Source organism: Ascaphus truei, chromosome 21 (assembly GCF_040206685.1).
Source record: "Ascaphus truei isolate aAscTru1 chromosome 21, aAscTru1.hap1, whole genome shotgun sequence".
Lineage (NCBI taxonomy): Eukaryota > Metazoa > Chordata > Amphibia > Anura > Ascaphidae > Ascaphus > Ascaphus truei.
The window spans coordinates 5,352,210-5,370,359 of NC_134503.1; the positions used below are offsets into that span (position 1 = coordinate 5,352,210).

The following is an 18,150-nucleotide window of genomic DNA, read 5'->3' on the forward strand; positions in this document are numbered from 1 at the left end:
ATGTTACATAGGATTACAGGTATGTCCTCATGTTTATTACATGTCGGTGTTCGCTTCCTGAAACGTACTGATTTAAGAAACAGCAAAGATATATAAAAAATAATGGGCTTTATTATGAAAAGAGAAACCCAGAGAGGGAAAAGCAACAGGGCAACAGAGCCCTTCTTTAAAATGCAAAATAACAACACATTTACATATTATTTAACTGCATTCCTGCTCGAGACCTGCAGTGCCTTGATGCCCAATACATTGCAGGCTCCTTAAGCAGCCAAAAAGGATAAGCAAATAGCATGAAAAGGCATTTTCCTGTAGGTGGTTACCCAACCACCGAGGTCCAACATGCTACAAGAGCCTGTAACAAAGGTTCTGAAAAGGTTCCCTATGCTAAAGCAAAGTCCAGCGGCGCTAGTAGTTTGAGTTCTTTATAAAATAGCAGCCCTATTTCTTTAGAGTCTTGAGATTTTAGTAAGAAGGATTCCTTTACTCTGGCATTTGTGGTATAAGCAACACCATGCCATTTGTTATTATAAATATATCTTCCTATGGGCATATAATCTATGACGTATAAAATAATTAAGGAAAAGTCACAACATACATTTTTATGGGGTACAGATTTGCAAATGACTGCCAAAGCCAGGGGTAATGTGCTTCTCACCGTCTCCCTTCTTAGGCCCGAGGCACAGGTGGTTTTACCCTTGTGAATTATTGGATTACTCTCTGCTTAACTCAGTAACTACCCTAATGTCTTATTCGTATGAGGAAAAGATAGGATATATAGATCAGTTCTGCAAAAGTATAACCAAAGGCAGTTGAGCTTTCAAGGATTAAAAATATCCACACCAAAAAAATCCAACTCCCATGTGGTTTGCTGCCTGGACTTCAACAGCAAACCCTAGGAACGGTGAGTGTAGGAATCAATGTTATGCAAACAGAGCCACTTCTCTTACTTTGAGGGTTACAGGCTGAATGCACCACAAGTTACTGTAGAATCCCCATCTGTGAAAAGACTAATATATTGCTAGCTGAATTGCACATTGTTCTTTTTCCATACACCTAATCCCAGTGATCCAGCTAACAGGAGTCAGCCACCGAGAAGTGGAAACAGAAGCCATGGTACAAACAAAAGATGCAAGAGTGAAGTACCCCTCCTCCCATATAGACAAACAGGATGGGGAGATGGGGTTAGATGTAAGTCATAGCACCTTTGGCATTTCTGTCCAAATAAACTTCGACGTAGGACGTTGGAACATATCCCTCCTCTTCCTCATTCCTGCGGATTCGTGTCCAGCCGTCTCCTTTATCCTCTTCTATGACGCTCAGTACTTCACCTTCGGCTACAGATATGGTTCCTTCATTTTCACCTGGCCACACAAGATTAAAGTCAGCGTGTCAAGCAAGGGGAGCCATAAGCACAAGTAAGTCCTGCTGAAGAGGGCTGGATGCTGACGTAGGCCCCTCCAGAAGATAATGGGTTTACTGATTGGAAACAGTCTTTTGCATGTTATTAATCTGCACAGCATTTTTACTTTAATGTACTAAAAAAAAAAAAGCAAAACCACAAACATTGTCCTCATTTGTAATAGATTCTGACACATCGATCTTCGTGGGTTTCGTTATCAGCCAGGGTTAGGGAAGCATCACCTACAATAGAAGTATTAGAAATAATGGATTGATGCTCATGTCAAAGAAGGAACATTACCATCAAAAGGGTACAGAGCTTTACACGTTCCTATTGTGGGAAGAGACTCTTCGTCATCAAAATCGTCGTCAAATTCTGTAGGTGTCACCTTCACCTCTGTCTCCTGACTCTGATCTTCCGTGTAACTGCCATCTGGGCTGCTCAAGAGAGAAAAACATACAACCACTATAGCAACACACTCCGAGGCCGCACTGCGTGTGCAAGCATGTGTGCAGCCGGAGCCATGGAGCAGAAAACAAGACTGGAGGGAACACATTCTGTGTCTGTAGTAACTGTGGTACCTAATGTCAATGTTTCCACTGCCCTTAGGAATCCGTTGCCACCTTCCAAATAAAAGCTAATAGTTCTCTATGTATTCAGCCCCCTTTACATATTGTATACTAGCATATAAGAAAAGTACCCAATGACACATACGGTACACTTCTGTATAACAAGGAGCCGATACCCTCTCACATACGGTACTTCTATAATGGGGCTGCAAAGCTCCCCTTCCCCTCACACACTGTCAGTATTACAGAGAAGCTCCTCTCACATATACTATACTGTACCTCTCTCGGTCTTGGGCACAGTTATTGACTGTTGCCGTGTTCTGGGCGTCGTACAGCCCGCTCTGCCGACGCGCGCTTTCATTCCTTACAGGAAGCCTGCCCTCCACCTCTGACAGCCAGCCCTGCAAGGGGTCCTCATATTATCAGTGCCTTGTCTGTTTCACTACTAAAAGCACAGGCGTTAATAGTTGGTATTAATTATGCAGACACCTCTTCGGGGCTTAATTACATATTACCTGTATACAGCGCTCAAGCTGTATTCTGTACTAACCGGATAATGCAGGACTGGATCTCATTGAACAGAGATATGAATGCTTTTGTCATATTGATGCTTGTGACAAGATCACATGTAAATGTTTTTGGTGCCGTTATAGCACTAAGCAGCTTCAAGGTACAACACGGGGCACACAATGCACTACTATTTCAGCATATTTTAAAGGCCCACTATTACTGGTACTGCTTTCTTTAATCCAGTTAAGATAGGAGCCCTAAGCCACAGAAGTATTGTATATCCTGTTTCTTATTGTGTCTATGTTTACAAAGATATTAAAATAATTTAAAATGATGAATCAACTCTTGGCAATATAACCCCATCTCTACTAATACCGGCGAGCTTTTCATTTATTGCTGCTCCAACATTAGTTGCTAAGTGGGATTTGCTCCCAGTGCTATGTTGCTGCTTAGGACTGCTGAGCAGTGTAGATGTGTAATGATCTTTAAATGACCCCCACAGATTCTCAGCCACGCCCTTGGATCTGATGCTTTACTTTAATCAAACGGATGCAACCCATTTGTCTTTGAAACTCACCTCAAATTTCTGAGCCTCAAGACGCAGTTTTTCAATGTTATTTTCGATTTCAACAAGCTTCTGATCCACACTGCATGCATCACCCATCTGAGGATTCTTCACATACACATCTTTCATCTTTGTTAAGGCATCTCTGTCGGGAATATGGATGATTTCAATATTTAATAAAACAAGGTTGAAGGATTGGCTGGGATTCTCCGCTGCCGATTTGGGAGGAGAGATATCCATTCCCAAACCAGGCGGCCGATATCTGGAATTTCCCAAGCTTGGCACCATGCTAAGTCTTCCAGGATTCCAGCTCTGAGGCCATTTATAGGCAGCCGAGTGGTTATATTGCCACATAAGACAACCTCTCAATTATCAGTAGGATAAGATACTTACGGATCTTGTAAAAGTGTAAAGTAAAAGTTGGAGGCTTATAAGGTGTGATTGGGCAAGATTGCTGCCTCCTGCTTCTATCAAGACATTGAGGATCACTGTTACAGCTGTGTGTGCACAAAGGTTACTGCTGGAACTGAAGTGGGAGCTGCATGGTGAGGTTACAGTTCAAAGAAACCATTTAAGGGAAACTGGACTGGTATATTATTTTACCCATGCCTACCTCTGATCGATTTCTTTCTGGATGTCTTTGTTCAGTTCGTCCACCTTCTGCTGCAGCTTTTTCCGTCTTTGCTCTGGGGGAAGGTTACTGAAGTCCTCGGGACCTGCCCCCTGCAGGTGGAAACCAAAACACTAGAATGTCATGCTTACTATCGGCTCTAGCTGCATGCACTAGTACGAGCATGCATGGCATGCCAAATAAAAAGGAGCACAAGACACAAACAAACATGTCCTGCCATCTGATCTTTCGTTTCGCATACCCTCAATGTCTCCGCATAACGAGCCCATGCTCCAATATGAACTGGGACCAGGTGTATTCTGTCAGAAAACTTGTGGCATTATCTTTTTGAGCTGGATGAGTTTAATACCATATAATTAACAAAGGTAAAAGCAAATCAAACTTCATCACTTCTAACAGGCCTGGAAGCCAAGAAATAGTTATGTTTAGAGCAATGCTCCACAGTGACTGTGTTCCTTTCATTTAACTTCCTCGCAAAATGCTAGTGTTACACAGTCAATATCAGGGGGTTGGCCAACTGCAGTCCTCAAGGGCCATCAACAGGTCAGGTTTTCAGGATATCCCAGCTAGAGCACAGGTGGCTCAATCAACGACTGCCTAACCTGTTGATGGCCCTTGAGGACTAGAGTTCGCCATCCCTGGTCTATATCATCAAAAAGTCTGACTCAGCAAGTCCTTGTAGAGATTTTAGCTTTGCGATGTCCAAGGATAAGGTTTATGTGTAGGGTAAACGTGTGGAGCATTCAGCTAATGGTAATAATTGTAGAAGTGAAACAATATCCTACATAAAACAAATAGGATTCACTGAGGCTTTTAATGCATCTTCTTACAGGAAGATAAATATGGACATTTCAATATAAATGATGCTGTGGTTGTTGAGATCCACTTTAAATTTCAAATTCTAGGAGGTAATCCTACATGTGGCATTCACGGTTCCCTGGTGTTCGGATTTGAACCCTAGGTGGCGCAGGAGGCCTCTGTAAATGGAGTCTGAATTGGGAAGGCAGTCGTACGTTCCTATACTAGACACGCCTACAGGACACGAAGGGGAACAATGCTTTGTCCTAAGGTTATCAAGGTCAAAGCAAGAGTAGGCAAGAGCTCTACAGAGTAATAATAAATCATCTCAACATGTTTTACAGTCAAAACACTGATCACTTCGCTTCCAGCCAACAAGACTGCTGCAGACAATGGTGACAATCATCAGGCTGAAACAATGAGTGATGTGGACAATGAGTGATGTGGAAGCCAGTACCAGATCTGGTTGATGCAAATTGCTGCATGCCTGAAACCAAACAAGGACGGATCTTTACTTATTTCTTTTGAATTCATACATACATAATGTTATAAAATGCAATGGAATGAGGCGTTTGGATGCTCACCGCCTCCTGAGCCCACCGGAGGAAGAGATGCACAAGCCCCTGAAATGTTCCTTTTTTACTCATGGTTATAATTGGAGTAGTAATGCAGAACAATAGCACTTGAACATACACAGTACCTACATACTGTGCACCATTCTCAATTTATTTGGTTAGTTGTTGCAGATTTTGTCTTTATTTTTTTAACCCACTGAAGTTTAATAGTTTTCCCAGGAAACAGATGTGCGTTCTGGACTATTTTGTAATTTTAAACCTCTCCTAATAATGTGAGAGATATTTTAAATGTGCAACTGATCATGTAATAACATCAGGGGTGGGCAACGTCAGTCCTCAAGGGCCACCAACAGGTCAGGTTTTCAGGATACCCCTGCTTCAGCACAGGTGGCTCAATCAGTGGCTCAGTCAAAGGGTGCACCACCTGTACTGAAGCAGGGATATTCTGAAAACCTGGCCTGTTGGTGGCCCTTGAGGACTGAAGGTGCCCACCCCTGCACTAGATAGAAGGGTACCACTAAACAGAGACCTGCTTCATTAACACAACCAAGCAAATAATATGAAAACACAGCATTTGTAGAAGTGGTTATGGATTGCTTGGTAGCTATGCTGCAAGGATTACTCTCTCTGGCGCATATTCAATGCGGACAATACATTTGTTCAAGGGGTTATGGCAACTTAACTCCAATGCTCCAGCGGTAATAGCGTAACAGAGGGGTTAATAAAATAACCCCTTCACACCAGAGGTTTGCAAACATTAACCTAGAAATGCCAATGATTGTAGGAAAAACAGAGGTTGCACGCTGAGCTGTATATTTCTTTAGGTATACTTGCACTTTTTGCAATTACAAATGTCTGGGAATTCACACTATTGACCATCACCATAGGACTTTAAGGGAAAGTATTCTCATGCACCCTATTTATATAACAGGTTTCAATATTACCTAGTTGTTTATTAGTGTAGTGCCGCCTGCCCCTTTCTCGTCTGTAAATTTAAGTAGCAGACATGTTTTCTGGATCTTGTGCAGCAGTTTCTTGCCGTCTATACCCAGATGTTAAAGCTATAAGACGCTGCTCGTCTACCAGTGTCTGTCTCAACTTTACCAGATATCAACAGCACACTGTCTGATCCAAATTTTGTTTCCAGCTTTAAGCCATTAACTGCTAGAACAGGGGCGACCAACTCCTGTCCTCAAGGGCCATCAACAGGTCAGGTTTTCAGGATATGCCTGCTTCAGCACAGGTGGCTCAATCAGTGGCTCAGTCAAAGACAGCAACCTCTGCTGACGCTGGGACTGATTGAGCCACCTGTGCTGAAGCAGGGATATCCTTAAAACCTGGCCTGTTGGTAGCCCTTGAGGACTGGTTAGCCATCCCTGATCTAGGTGACATTACTTTCCAATCTCAAGTTACCAAAAGAAAGACAAAGCTACAATCAAAATCAATTGCAGTTAATTTTTCAGTAGATTAATGATACGTGAACCTCTTAACTCCTTTAGATTGGGCTAAAGCAATTCAGGTTATATGATTAAAAAACACATAAAACTCACGCTGAACAAACACAGGACAGAAGTTTACAAACACACATGTAACACATCATTGGCAGGACACACACACAAACAAACAAAAAAACGCACAGAAACGCACAGAAACGCATGCTTCATCATGGACAAAGAACACAAGACGTTACCAGAGGCACAACCAACCCGGACATCAAAAATGCACAAAATAATCTTCCCATTGTAACAGCGAGGCACTGCAGTTATGATAACGCCGGCCCCCTTCAGTGTCTTATTGCCCAAAAATAGGCAATGACATGGCAATAAATGACAATTTTGTGATTACAAAAGATTTCCATGCCTCTGGTTGCGCCTCTAGATTTGCTGGGAATAACACTGGACGTGCATGCTGTAACAGTTCTTACCAGCTTGAGAGAAAGCTTCATGGAATAATTGAAGGGGCATGAAAATAAAGAGAGAAAAGGAGAGAGAGAAAAAACAAGAGCACATCAGCAGAAGATGAATGTTTTGATGTTTGATCTAGGTTGGAGCTGTAAGTATTCTAACACCACAACACAATAACTGGGTGACAATAATGTAACATCCAGCAGAACCCACGCAAAAGTTCACAAGGTAAGATGCTCACTCACTATGTCAAACTGTCCCTACATTTGTTATCATCATAGCAGCTGTGTGAAGAGGGTGTTGTTCTGGTTATTGTTCCTGGCACGGCTGTGTGAGTCTTTCTAGGACGTGAGGAACATAGAATATGCAACTATTATTTCCAACCTCACAAATAATATTTCCAATAATCTCACTGGAGTCAAACAATTGCATGAACGCTCAAATTGTATTTCCCCGGGTTGCTATATGTTCTTTATCTGCTATCCTTGCAGATATATTCGCGTTGACAGAATACAACTTTATTTGTTGCCTCTCTATGCCTCCAATTCACAGCTGTCTGTATGGACTTAATATTACATGGAGCTGGTGGTAAAGACTATTGGTTAACAAATTCCCACCAGCAGAAATATATATACATTTTTGTATTGGCAAAGTCCTACAATCTTTCCAGTGCCAAGTAGTTTACAGGGGCGACTGCCAGAGGATCTTCCACCATAACTTGCATCAGTCTTTGCAAGACCTTCCTTAAGAGAATCTTGTATATTTACTCTCTTGCATTGCAAATCGGCCAGTGGCTACATTAATAGAAAGCAGCGCAAACAATCTTTAGGAGCTGTGATGTTGCGTGTGTGTGCGTATATATATTATATATATATAATTAAATGTAAAAAAAAATGAATGGGGCGGGGGGGTACGGGGGACTTCAATCTCCATAAACCCTAAAATGTTTCTCTTCAACCTTACGACAGGGGTGGGCAACTCCAGATCTCAAGGGCCACCAACAGGTAAGGTTTTCAGGATATCCCTACTTCAGCACAGTTGTCTCAATCAGGCTGAGCCAAACTGAGGCTGGCAGTGCTGGGGAATCTTCTAGCAAGGCATACAAAGCAATCTTTGGAGAACAGTACAATGCAGGGCATTTATTTAATGCCTGGATTCTAAATAGGGCTTAATTAAAAAGAAAGAAGAGAGCTTTGAACTCAGAGCGGTTAATATAATTTTCTTCGTGCTCATCTCGGGATAGATCACATTATTTCAGAGGCATCGTCATCAGGCACTGGGTAAATAATGTCAGGATTTCTCTAAACAGAGAATTATCACATGTATAAAAATGCATTAAAGTCCCATAAGTCTGGTTCTAGTTGCAGTCACATCTTAAAATAGTATACCAACTTTGGCTACACTACAAAAGAAAGAACATCTATACAATTACACACACAAAACCCTGAGCTTTTGTAAAAACACAATAATAGATCATACTAGTTGTATAAGGCTTTGAAATGCATGAAATCATAAAACTAGTCATAGTGACTAAGTTCTGGAGAAATGCTCATTAGGGGCTGCTCATCGTTTCTAATGTAGTTGTGGGCCTCGTGTGTGACGCCTCACTCTTCTCTGTGTAGCGGAGGAACTGGATTCCCACAATAACCAAGCAGTGTAGCAGATGGAGAGCAGTTAATGCAATGACATGGAGATGATACCAAATGCATGTATCTATATCACCAGGAGCACGTGTTCCCTGGTAGAAGGGGAGGGAGAACAATCTGTGTGCCGCCCATGATCTTTATATTATTGTGTCGGAAACATCAAAATCCTACAATGGAAGCTTTTCTGGGGGAAGACAACAATATAATATCTCTCTCTCCTCCCCCCTCTTCTCTCTGGTCAACCTCTCCCTTTCATTCTCTCGAAAGAGAGAATATAAGAAAGAGAGAATATAAGAAAGAGAGAATATAAGAGAGAGAGAGAATATAAGAGAGAATGAGAATGAGAGAGAGAATGAGAATGAGAGAGAGAATGAGAATGAGAGAGAGAATGAGAATGAGAGAGAGAATGAGAATGAGAATGAGAGAGAGAGAGAGAGAGAGAGGGGGGGGGAAGGGAGGGGGAAGGGAGGGGAAAAGAGGGAGAGAAGGTAGGGGAAAAGAGGGAGAGAAGGTAGGGGAAAAGAGGGAGAGAAGGTAGGGGAAAAGAGGGAGAGAAGGTAGGGGAAAAGAGGGAGAGAAGGGAGGGGAAAAGAGGGAGAGAAGGGAGAGGAAAAGAGAACGGAGGAGGAAAGAGAGAAGGGAGGAGGAGGAGAGGAAAGAGAAGAAAGGGGGGGGAAAAGAGAAGGGAAGGGGAGCAGAGAGATAAGGGAAGGAGAGAGATGGGGAGGAAAGCAAGAGGGATGGGGGGAGGAAAGAGAGAGAAGGGGGGAAGGAACGAGAAAGGGGGGAAGGAAAGAGAGAAGGGAGTGGAGAGCTCCTTGTGACCTTGGGCAACTCACTTTATCTCCCTGTGCCTCAGGCACCAAAAACATCTGGACATCTGGTAAGCTCCTCTGGACAGAGACTGTGTGTTTACAAATCCTATGCGCTGCTTACCGTGCGCTATAATGTAACTGTGACGCGCTTTAAATCCCATTAGGAGAAAAAAAACAATGAAAGTTATTATAAAGAGAAATGCTGCAAATGTGAACTGCCCTGCTGATTTAGGAAAATGAAAGCATAGAATACAATAAGCGCTACATGCAGAGGCGGCCAATGTTATACACGGTATTTTGATGGGGAGTTACATTGCTTGGTGTTATCCCAGTTTAGCAATTCCAATACATATATTATTAAATCAGACTACACCCCGATTGTACGTACAGTGTTGCCATCTGAATATATGAATGGCCAGAGCAACCCGCTTGTGAACTTTCGCATAGATCTGACAAAGACCGTTTTGGACCTGGATACAGATGCATACAGACACATGGTCAGGAGCGCACACATCTCCTGAGCATCACCTACTCAGCATTTACTAAAGCTCACATGGAGGCTACATTTTACCAACACATCATTACTACAGGTTCCTGTAAGGTTCACACTAGTGCCATACAAAACACATTCATGGCATTACAACCTGCAGTGTGGTTTTCCAGCACTTGGCGATTCCTCCTTGGTCGTTTTGCTACACATTACATAAAATGTGAAAGGTATCAAACACTCAATATGCCATATATCTGTCTAAGGCTGGGGCCATAGAAGGGGAAGCAGGGCTGGACCGCGCTGACGCTGAGGCTCGCCTGCTGAAATCTGCGCGATTTCATGCCCATGCAGGCGAGCTAGCGGGCGCGATCGGAGGCGGGGGGAGACTGAGGGAGGCGGGGCAGTGACGTCGCTGGGCCAATCGCCCGCGACGCACCGACGTCAACGTCACGGCGCCGACGTCAGGGCGCCGTGACGTTGACGCTGCTCCGCGCTGATTGGATGTTTTCAGCCGACAGCGATCTGAAAAACAGCTTGGCTGTCGGCTGAAAAATCCAGCGCCTCAGCACGCCTGCGGACGCTCGCGTGAGCCCCCTCTCAAGGCATCCTCATTGAGGATGCAGGGGCTCAGCGCGGAGCGTCCGCATGGCTCAGCGCGGCCTGTCCTTCTATGGACTCGGCCTAAGGCAGGGAGGCCAACTCCAGGCCTCCAGGTCAGGTCAGGTTTTAAGGATATCCCTGCTCCAGCACAGGTGGCTCATTCAGTGGCTCAGTCTAAGCCTGACCTGTTGGTGGCCATTGAGGGCTGGAGTTGGCCACACTTGGTCTAAGGGCAATCAAAGTAATGTTAATACATGTCAAATGTGTTTCGGGCACTGCTATGTCTCGCACAGGAGTACATGGTATGCAAACTTCCAACACGTAGCTCACAAACAGTGAAATGTAACCACACCTTCTCTGGTAGAGAGTCCGAGAACAATCTCTAGCAGTTTAGGAGTTAACTGGAATGCAATTTGAAAAAGGTTTGACCTTGCCACATTAAGGAATTAATCAGTTGTCTAATCCCTGCCCACTGTGACAGCAAAGCCATCGGCAACCCCCCCCCCCCCCCCCACTATGGAAACGGGCCCGTGTACTTTTGTTTTTGTATATGTGAAATTAATATCAATGCGGTGGGCTTACATATTATTGGTTTCCAAAAACATCATTACTAGGTAAATCCCTGTATTTCAGGCTGTCAGTTTGGGACAGTGATTTTAGTCTGTGATACACACGGCACAGCTCTGCAGATTCAATAGCACAAGACAGAGAGCAGAGACCAAACATATTCTGTGAACATTTGCAGAAATAATTCTGAGAGGCTAGTGGAAGGGACGTTTATAATCGTCTCCAAACACAGGTCATCTGCGTATAAAGGAGAATTGAAGGTCAAAGCTTTAGACATCATGGATCTGACCAAAAAATAAATAAAAACATCCTGCTGTTTTTCTGGTAGCAGCTCTCTGGTCACTGGTCCCTTACCAAGCACTGCTGTCCAGTGAACTAATGACAGCCAGGAACCAGCAGAATTCATTCTCAAGGTTTATGAATTTAGGACATGCAAAGGGCATGGTTTGCCGAGTGCGCCTTGTCTACATCACAGTGCTGCAATGATGCTCTTGTAACTGGTGTTAGTGACTGCAGGGGCCGGCTGTCTGTCCGTCACAGTCAGACTTACAACATATTCCCTAGCCTCAAAGGCACACGTGGGCTTCCCTAAAGTCCTCTTCATGATGCCTTTGTGAAAATACGCAGACCGAGTCTGCCGGCAAGTCCGCAAGGAAAGAAGCAAAACGTTAATTCAGCCAGCAGTACTGCGTGTAAACCGCCTCCCACGCTGGCTACACCGCCTCCCACGCTGGCTACACCGCCTCCCACGCTGGCTACACCGCCTCCCACGCTGGCTACACCGCCTCCCACGCTGGCGTATTCTGGCACAGCAGCATTACATTTTAATAAAAGCTGCATGTGCCATAGAAAAGAATGACGGTGATGAGAATGTATAATGGGTTTGTCTGTCACAGCCTTTGCCAGGCAATGCTCCGCTCTGTAACATTACAGTTATGCTTTAAGGCAGACAACCTTCTCAATGACAGAGACCGGCACAGGAATGCAGGAAATATAAAAGATGCTTCATTTTTAGTCCTCTTCGTTTCTTATACTTTTTTTAGTCTGATTGCGGGTGAAAATGTAGCACACCCTGTTAATCACCAGCACTTACTTGGTATATTAAGGTACTTTATATTGCACCTATTTTTGGCAATCCTACCAGCATAAGTCGAAGTATATAGCGGGATCTTGGTTAAAGGGGCATCTATAAAAGGAATGGATTATTTTTATTTCTAGTTGTGTATCCCCCTCCCAATGTGCTGGTCTCTGACACAGAAAGCAGCTGGGACACTGTTCATGTGAATGATACACTTATATTGGGAAGGGATAGGTCACAGGCTGATATCAGAGATACTGATATTCAGTTTCATCTGAAGATGGCCAAGCTACTCATCATGGGAACGCTGCTACATTATTATTCAGGATACCAATGATGATATATACGGTATATAGCTACACTGTATATGTATATCTAAGTCTACTGAATTGATCAACTATCAAGGTTTAAGGGACAAAAATACATTGTGGGATTGGCATATAATGGCTGTGAAAAGGACAATAATCCTGGGAACAGTGCAGATAGACGTCACTCGGCGGGTTTGAGTTTTCCACAGTCACAGTTATTACAGACACAAAATAAGGACGGATTCACGGACAGATAAAATGAGCCCTTTAGAACTGTTCGTGCAACAGAAGAACGAGGGCACCATGGACAGCGAGTGAGAGATAACCAGAGCACAACTTACCCCGCGTTTTAGACTTCTGAAGCAGTGGATTTTGGGTTTGGAGGTCATGAAGTCGTTGAAGCGATGGGAGAGGGGCTCCTTTTGCTGCTTGGGAGACTGGGGGCCGTTGGGAACAGCAGAGGGTGAGGCAGAGGCAGGGGGAGGAGGAGGGGGCTGATGAGGGGATGTTAGAAGGGACATAAGCTATGTATAAGAGAAGGAATAGTGATAGAATATAAATCAAATAAAAAGATACAACAAAAAAAAAAAAGGGGGGGGGAAAAACAAACAAAAAAAAATCAAAATGAGGATTAAACAATATTTATTCCAAACCAATGGTATAAAAATCAAGGATTTAGTCGATATGTAACAGTCATGGTTTGGCAAGAAAAAGGAAAATGCACCCATGTTAAGAGAAGATGGATGAGATGTAAGGATGAGCCATGCCTTTGATGAAAACATATGGGGAGAGAAAGCAAAGCCGTGCAAATCTTCCCATGCAAACTACAAGCGGCATCCACAGGGCCCGTCACTGCTTCACAGACTCCTCTCTCTCTCAGGCGAAAAGAGGTCTAATTTAACATATCCAAAAGCAGTCGTAAAAAACAGGCCTCCTGGTATTGAAGTTCATCTTCTAAGCTACGCAATTGATGCAGTGGTTAAGACGTCAGACTTGGATACAAAAGGTTCCCGTAGACTGGAAGTAATTGGGTATGCAAATACCAGTGTTTCCTCTGCCTCCATATTGAGGGTTTCCACACAAAATGTAGCACAGGAACCCTCTGAAACGGAACGGTACTCCCGACAGCTTGCAAGCTAATTCGGACATGTCCTAATTAGTACCATGGGATGATTTTGTGCCACAATTAATAATAGCCCCATTGAAGGCAGTGAGCGGGCTACAGGTATGTTTTCTAGTGTAGCTGAAAGTAAGTCAAGAGAAAGATGCTTCTTTGGGCAAAGGCCCAGCCTTGGAGTTCTGAATGCCAACATGCACCGCGGTGAACAACTAGAAGGAGAGCATGATGGGTGGGAAAGTGAGGATGCAATTTCAAGTTATACAAGTTAGGGTTCAAGAACCAGAAAACATCTGAATGTGGCGAGACAGTTGCTGTACATGCTTTTAACCCAGGAGTTGGCAACTCCAGTCCTCAAGGGCCACCAACAGGTCAGGTTCAGGATATCCCAGCTTCAGCACAGGTGGCTCAATCAGTCTCTGCTTCAGCACAGGTGGCCCAATCAGTGGCTCAGTCGAAGACTGAGCCACCTGTGCTGAAGCAGAGATATCCTGAAAACCAGACCTGTTGGTGGCCCTTGAGGACTGGCGTTGCCCACCCCCATTTTAACTTCAGCTTCTGCTCATGAATTCTGGGTGCACGCGGCTGCTGGAAGTTGGCAGAAGATTGCGATGGCAATAAGGCACACCAGGACTCACCCCGAACCGGGTAATCCCACATTCAAGTGTTTGCAATATGAACACCTTCATCCCTGAGCAATAACTGAAGGAGTCATGTCAATGACGATTACCTCCTTTGGCTTTTATAAAAACTTTGGACGGCCTTTATATAGTTGGTTGCATTCAAATTACGGTCCATCAATCCCAAGCATATGCTACGTAGGCGAATTTGTATCCGTGGGTTATCTGATGCCAATCAGACAGTATAATAACTCAGGACTGAAGGTGTTAAGCATTTGATTCTGTAAGTACCCACTAACCCAGCAGCTGCACAGTTTGATAAATGAAAGCTCACTTAGAAGTCACGCATGTTTATAACCAGTGGTATAAACAGTTGGTTGAAGTGAGATGTTAGCATGCAGTCTATGAATGCAACACATTGCGGTATCAAACATAAAAAACCATGATCAAAACAGAATATAAAATAAATTAAACTAAAGGAATATCAAACAAATACAACAGAAATAACTTAAGCATTTCCAAAACAAACCTTTACAAAAAGATTTAACAGCTGGAATTAAAACGGTAGGGATTTAAGCATTAAGAAACCTTGTTGGCACTGGAAATCAGTACCTTGTTTTTCTTGATGAATGGCCACAGTTTGACACGGGATTTGGCGGGGACTTTTGGTTCAGATTTCCCATCAGCCTTAGAGTTGGAGAGACTGGTGTCAGACACTGTACGTTTCAGGGACTGCGTGAAATCTTCAAAGTCCACGTCTCCAGGTGGCTCAAACCCGGATTTAAAGGATTCTATGACCGTCTGAGAGTCCTGAAATGACATGGAGAATGTACAGTGACCGTGGATCCCACAAGAGGTAACACGAACCATGGTACTCTATTATTAAAACATTCCAAGTGAGAAGGTTAGGAGTCTTCTAAAACAAGCTCAATGCAAGTAGATCACGCTCATTCTCAAACATCTCACTCTAGTACACAGCTCACCTGCAGGCGAACACCTACAGCATGTGCATTCAAACGAGTGTATGTGCACTTCCAATTGTGCACTCAGCTGCAATACACTTTCAACAACTTTTGAGTTGCAATGGAAAGATGGTTTAATACCAGAACTGAAGGCTGGGGCACTGCCAATAATTTGGTTCAAACTATAGCCTTGTATGCAACTCAGTTGTGCAACCCCCTAATCTCAAAGAAATCCTCCTCTTTGAGGATATAATTGACGGAGGTATTTCATGGGATTCCCCTCTTAAAAATCCATAGTTGATAAATTAGCAGGTTAAAGCATTACACATCACAAGTTGGATGTGTACACACACACCACACACACCACACACACCCACACACACCCACACACACCCACACACACCCACACACCCAATTTCTGGGTTTGGTCTACAGCAGGGGTGAGCAACTCCAGTCCTCAGGGGCCACCAACAGGTCAGGTTTTCAGGACATCCCTGCTTCAGCACAGGTGGCACAGTCTAACTGAGCCACCTGTGCTAAAGCAGTGATATCCTGAAAACCTGACCTGTTGGTGGCCCTTGACTACGGAGTTCCCCACTCCTAGTCTACAGTTAGGAAAGTTGTGTGAAGTGTGATACCATGTGGTGCAGCAGCAGACCTCCACTCATGTGAGCCAATGAATGGCAAACCATCACAATAGCACGCCCCTGGGTGACAAGGACAGATAACAGGAACAGTGCAAGTATCCCAGTAGAAACATCTATGGTATTTGAAGTGGTGCTCAAGGACAGCTGGAGTGTGGAAATCTTACGTTCAACACTCGACTCGAGGACCAGGTTTTATGTTTTCCTGGTTTACACCACAATTTCATGCAGTAGTTGGATTAAAAACCTCTGCTCTATCATTATGCTGTCAGCATTAAGCACTGGTAAAGAAATACAAACAACCAAGAGGAACAGTTATTTAAGATGCAAGAATCTGAGTCCACAAGGAGATTCCGTACTTGCAGAACATCTGTGACAATAATGAACATCCTTCACGCTACAAAATGGGCCATAACTCAGCAGAGAGCTGCTTTTGCTCTTTAACCCCTTCAAGGCTGGTGGAGCCTAGTCACCTGAGCACTAAAAGGGATGTTAGCGGCCTTAATCTGATTTTCTGCATACCCAGATCATCTTTGCCAACCTGCCATCAGGTAATGTCATCTTTGTGAGGTGCTAAAGAAGATCTGGACTTTTAGAAGGGCTGGAGAACTCGCACAAGGGTGTAACAGCAATAAGGAAAAGACGATGTGGTATTTATCTCATTAATGAGGATTTTCTGTCATGTCCCTCTTAGTGCAGTCAAGGAATAACATTTAGAAAGGAATACGTCATCCAGGCTAGATCAGATAGAGGCTAGAAGAATCTCCTTCTTGCTCGGTGTAATCTCGGAGTACAGTTGCTGGGAGTCTGACAGTAGCAGGCAAGAAGGGATCAGAAAGTAGCAGACCATCAGACCAGGCTCAGCTGCAAATCCAATCATGTAACAATTAAACTAAGACAAGGTAAGCTCTGAACTGCATTTAGGTAGGGAAAAAATAAATGTAATATACATGTAGAATATGCCACATTATACTCCGGGAACTACAGGGGTAGGGTGACCATCCAATACTGTGAAAAAAAAAGCAGTGGCTGCATGTGGAACCAGTTTACAAGACTAAATGTATCCATGTGAAAGGTCCATATACAGATTCATTCCAAATACGGCTTCCAACAACCTCATTTGTAGACTTTTTGTTAATATTAGGAGGAATATACAAAATCTGAGCTATATCTGGTCCCGGCTAAAACCTCTGTATGTAGTTAGAAATCATAAGACTAAAACGTTTTGCAATTAGTTACATTTCCCAGAAGCCTGATCTGTAGAGCACATACTGCCTTCTTAATAAAGTCATGTTTTGTCACGAACGGATAGCCTTACCTTTTCACTGCTAAGCAATGTGTTGTAACCCATCGGACAGGGAAAATAGCCATTACATTTGCTTCTACAGTTTGTATGCATTCCAACATATTACTTAGATTACAACAGGAAATAGAAAAGCCTCAAGTGCACATCCAATATAATAAATTATTTAATTTACTCATAAATTATTCTGATAAGATTAATTTAGTTCAACCATTTGGCCTAAAATATATTAAGCTGAATTCCACATCAAGGAACTTTCAGCAAGTTCATACAGTACAGTACCAATGTTAAACAGTGTCCTTTGAATTTACTTCACTGCATAAAGAATATAAAACAAAAACAATGAGCTTGTCAATAGCAATGGATGCGAGATATGTATGCGCTACCTAAGGGGTTAAAATTAAGAATCGCTTTATGTGCCAAACATGAGCAACAGTGCAATTAAAACTGGTTAAAAAAACAAATGCAATAAAAAGTGGTGAAAAAAGATAATCTATAGATAGCAGTGTGTAACAAAAAAAAAAAAAAAAAAAAAAAAAAATTGGGGGGTTAAGAAACCCTATAATTATATTGTGAAATTCTGAGAAACCCCAACCCTCTCGAATAGCGCGTCTGAGATCAGATGCATTGTAAGGGACCCCAACCCTCTCTAATAGCGCGTCTGAGATCAGATGCATTGTACGGAACCCCAACCCTCTCTAATAGCGCGTCTGAGATCAGATGCATTGTCAATACTCATGCATTGGGTTCAATTGTCAAATTATCTAAAAATTTCAGGGAACCCTTTATAGATGCCTGGGGAAGCCACGGGTTCATATGAACCCCTGTTGAAAAACACTGATCTTTAGAATAAAGTGCCAGTTTATGGACTGCTGCAAAGGTTAAAGAACACGGTATATAACATTGGTAGTGTAGGAAGCTGCTGACAGGGTTTACCGTGACATGGTAGCAGCCGTAACATTTTACCAAAATATTGACCTAAATGACCCTTACTTATTAGAAGATATAAAAACAAATTCAATTCAATCATTTATTCTATTGGATGTGCA

General features: G+C 43.2%; 1 protein-coding gene across 25 annotated transcripts in view; it reads right to left on the bottom strand.

Annotated features, from left to right (window-relative positions):
* The window catches only part of FNBP1 (formin binding protein 1), an 89,202-nt gene that overhangs the window by 2,429 nt on the left and 68,623 nt on the right, over positions 1–18,150 (bottom strand). Inside the window, exons 9-17 of one of the 25 annotated variants that reach the window (XM_075578650.1) lie at positions 14,805–15,002; positions 12,797–12,979; positions 11,620–11,703; positions 6,972–6,986; positions 3,657–3,787; positions 3,056–3,188; positions 2,248–2,369; positions 1,700–1,839; positions 1,203–1,361 (exon numbers count right to left, since the gene is read on the bottom strand). In XM_075578650.1, the coding sequence (XP_075434765.1) occupies positions 1,203–1,361; positions 1,700–1,839; positions 2,248–2,369; positions 3,056–3,188; positions 3,657–3,787; positions 6,972–6,986; positions 11,620–11,703; positions 12,797–12,979; positions 14,805–15,002 (1,165 nt within the window). The other 24 variants (XM_075578653.1, XM_075578658.1, XM_075578651.1 and 21 more) reach the window with 24 other exon arrangements.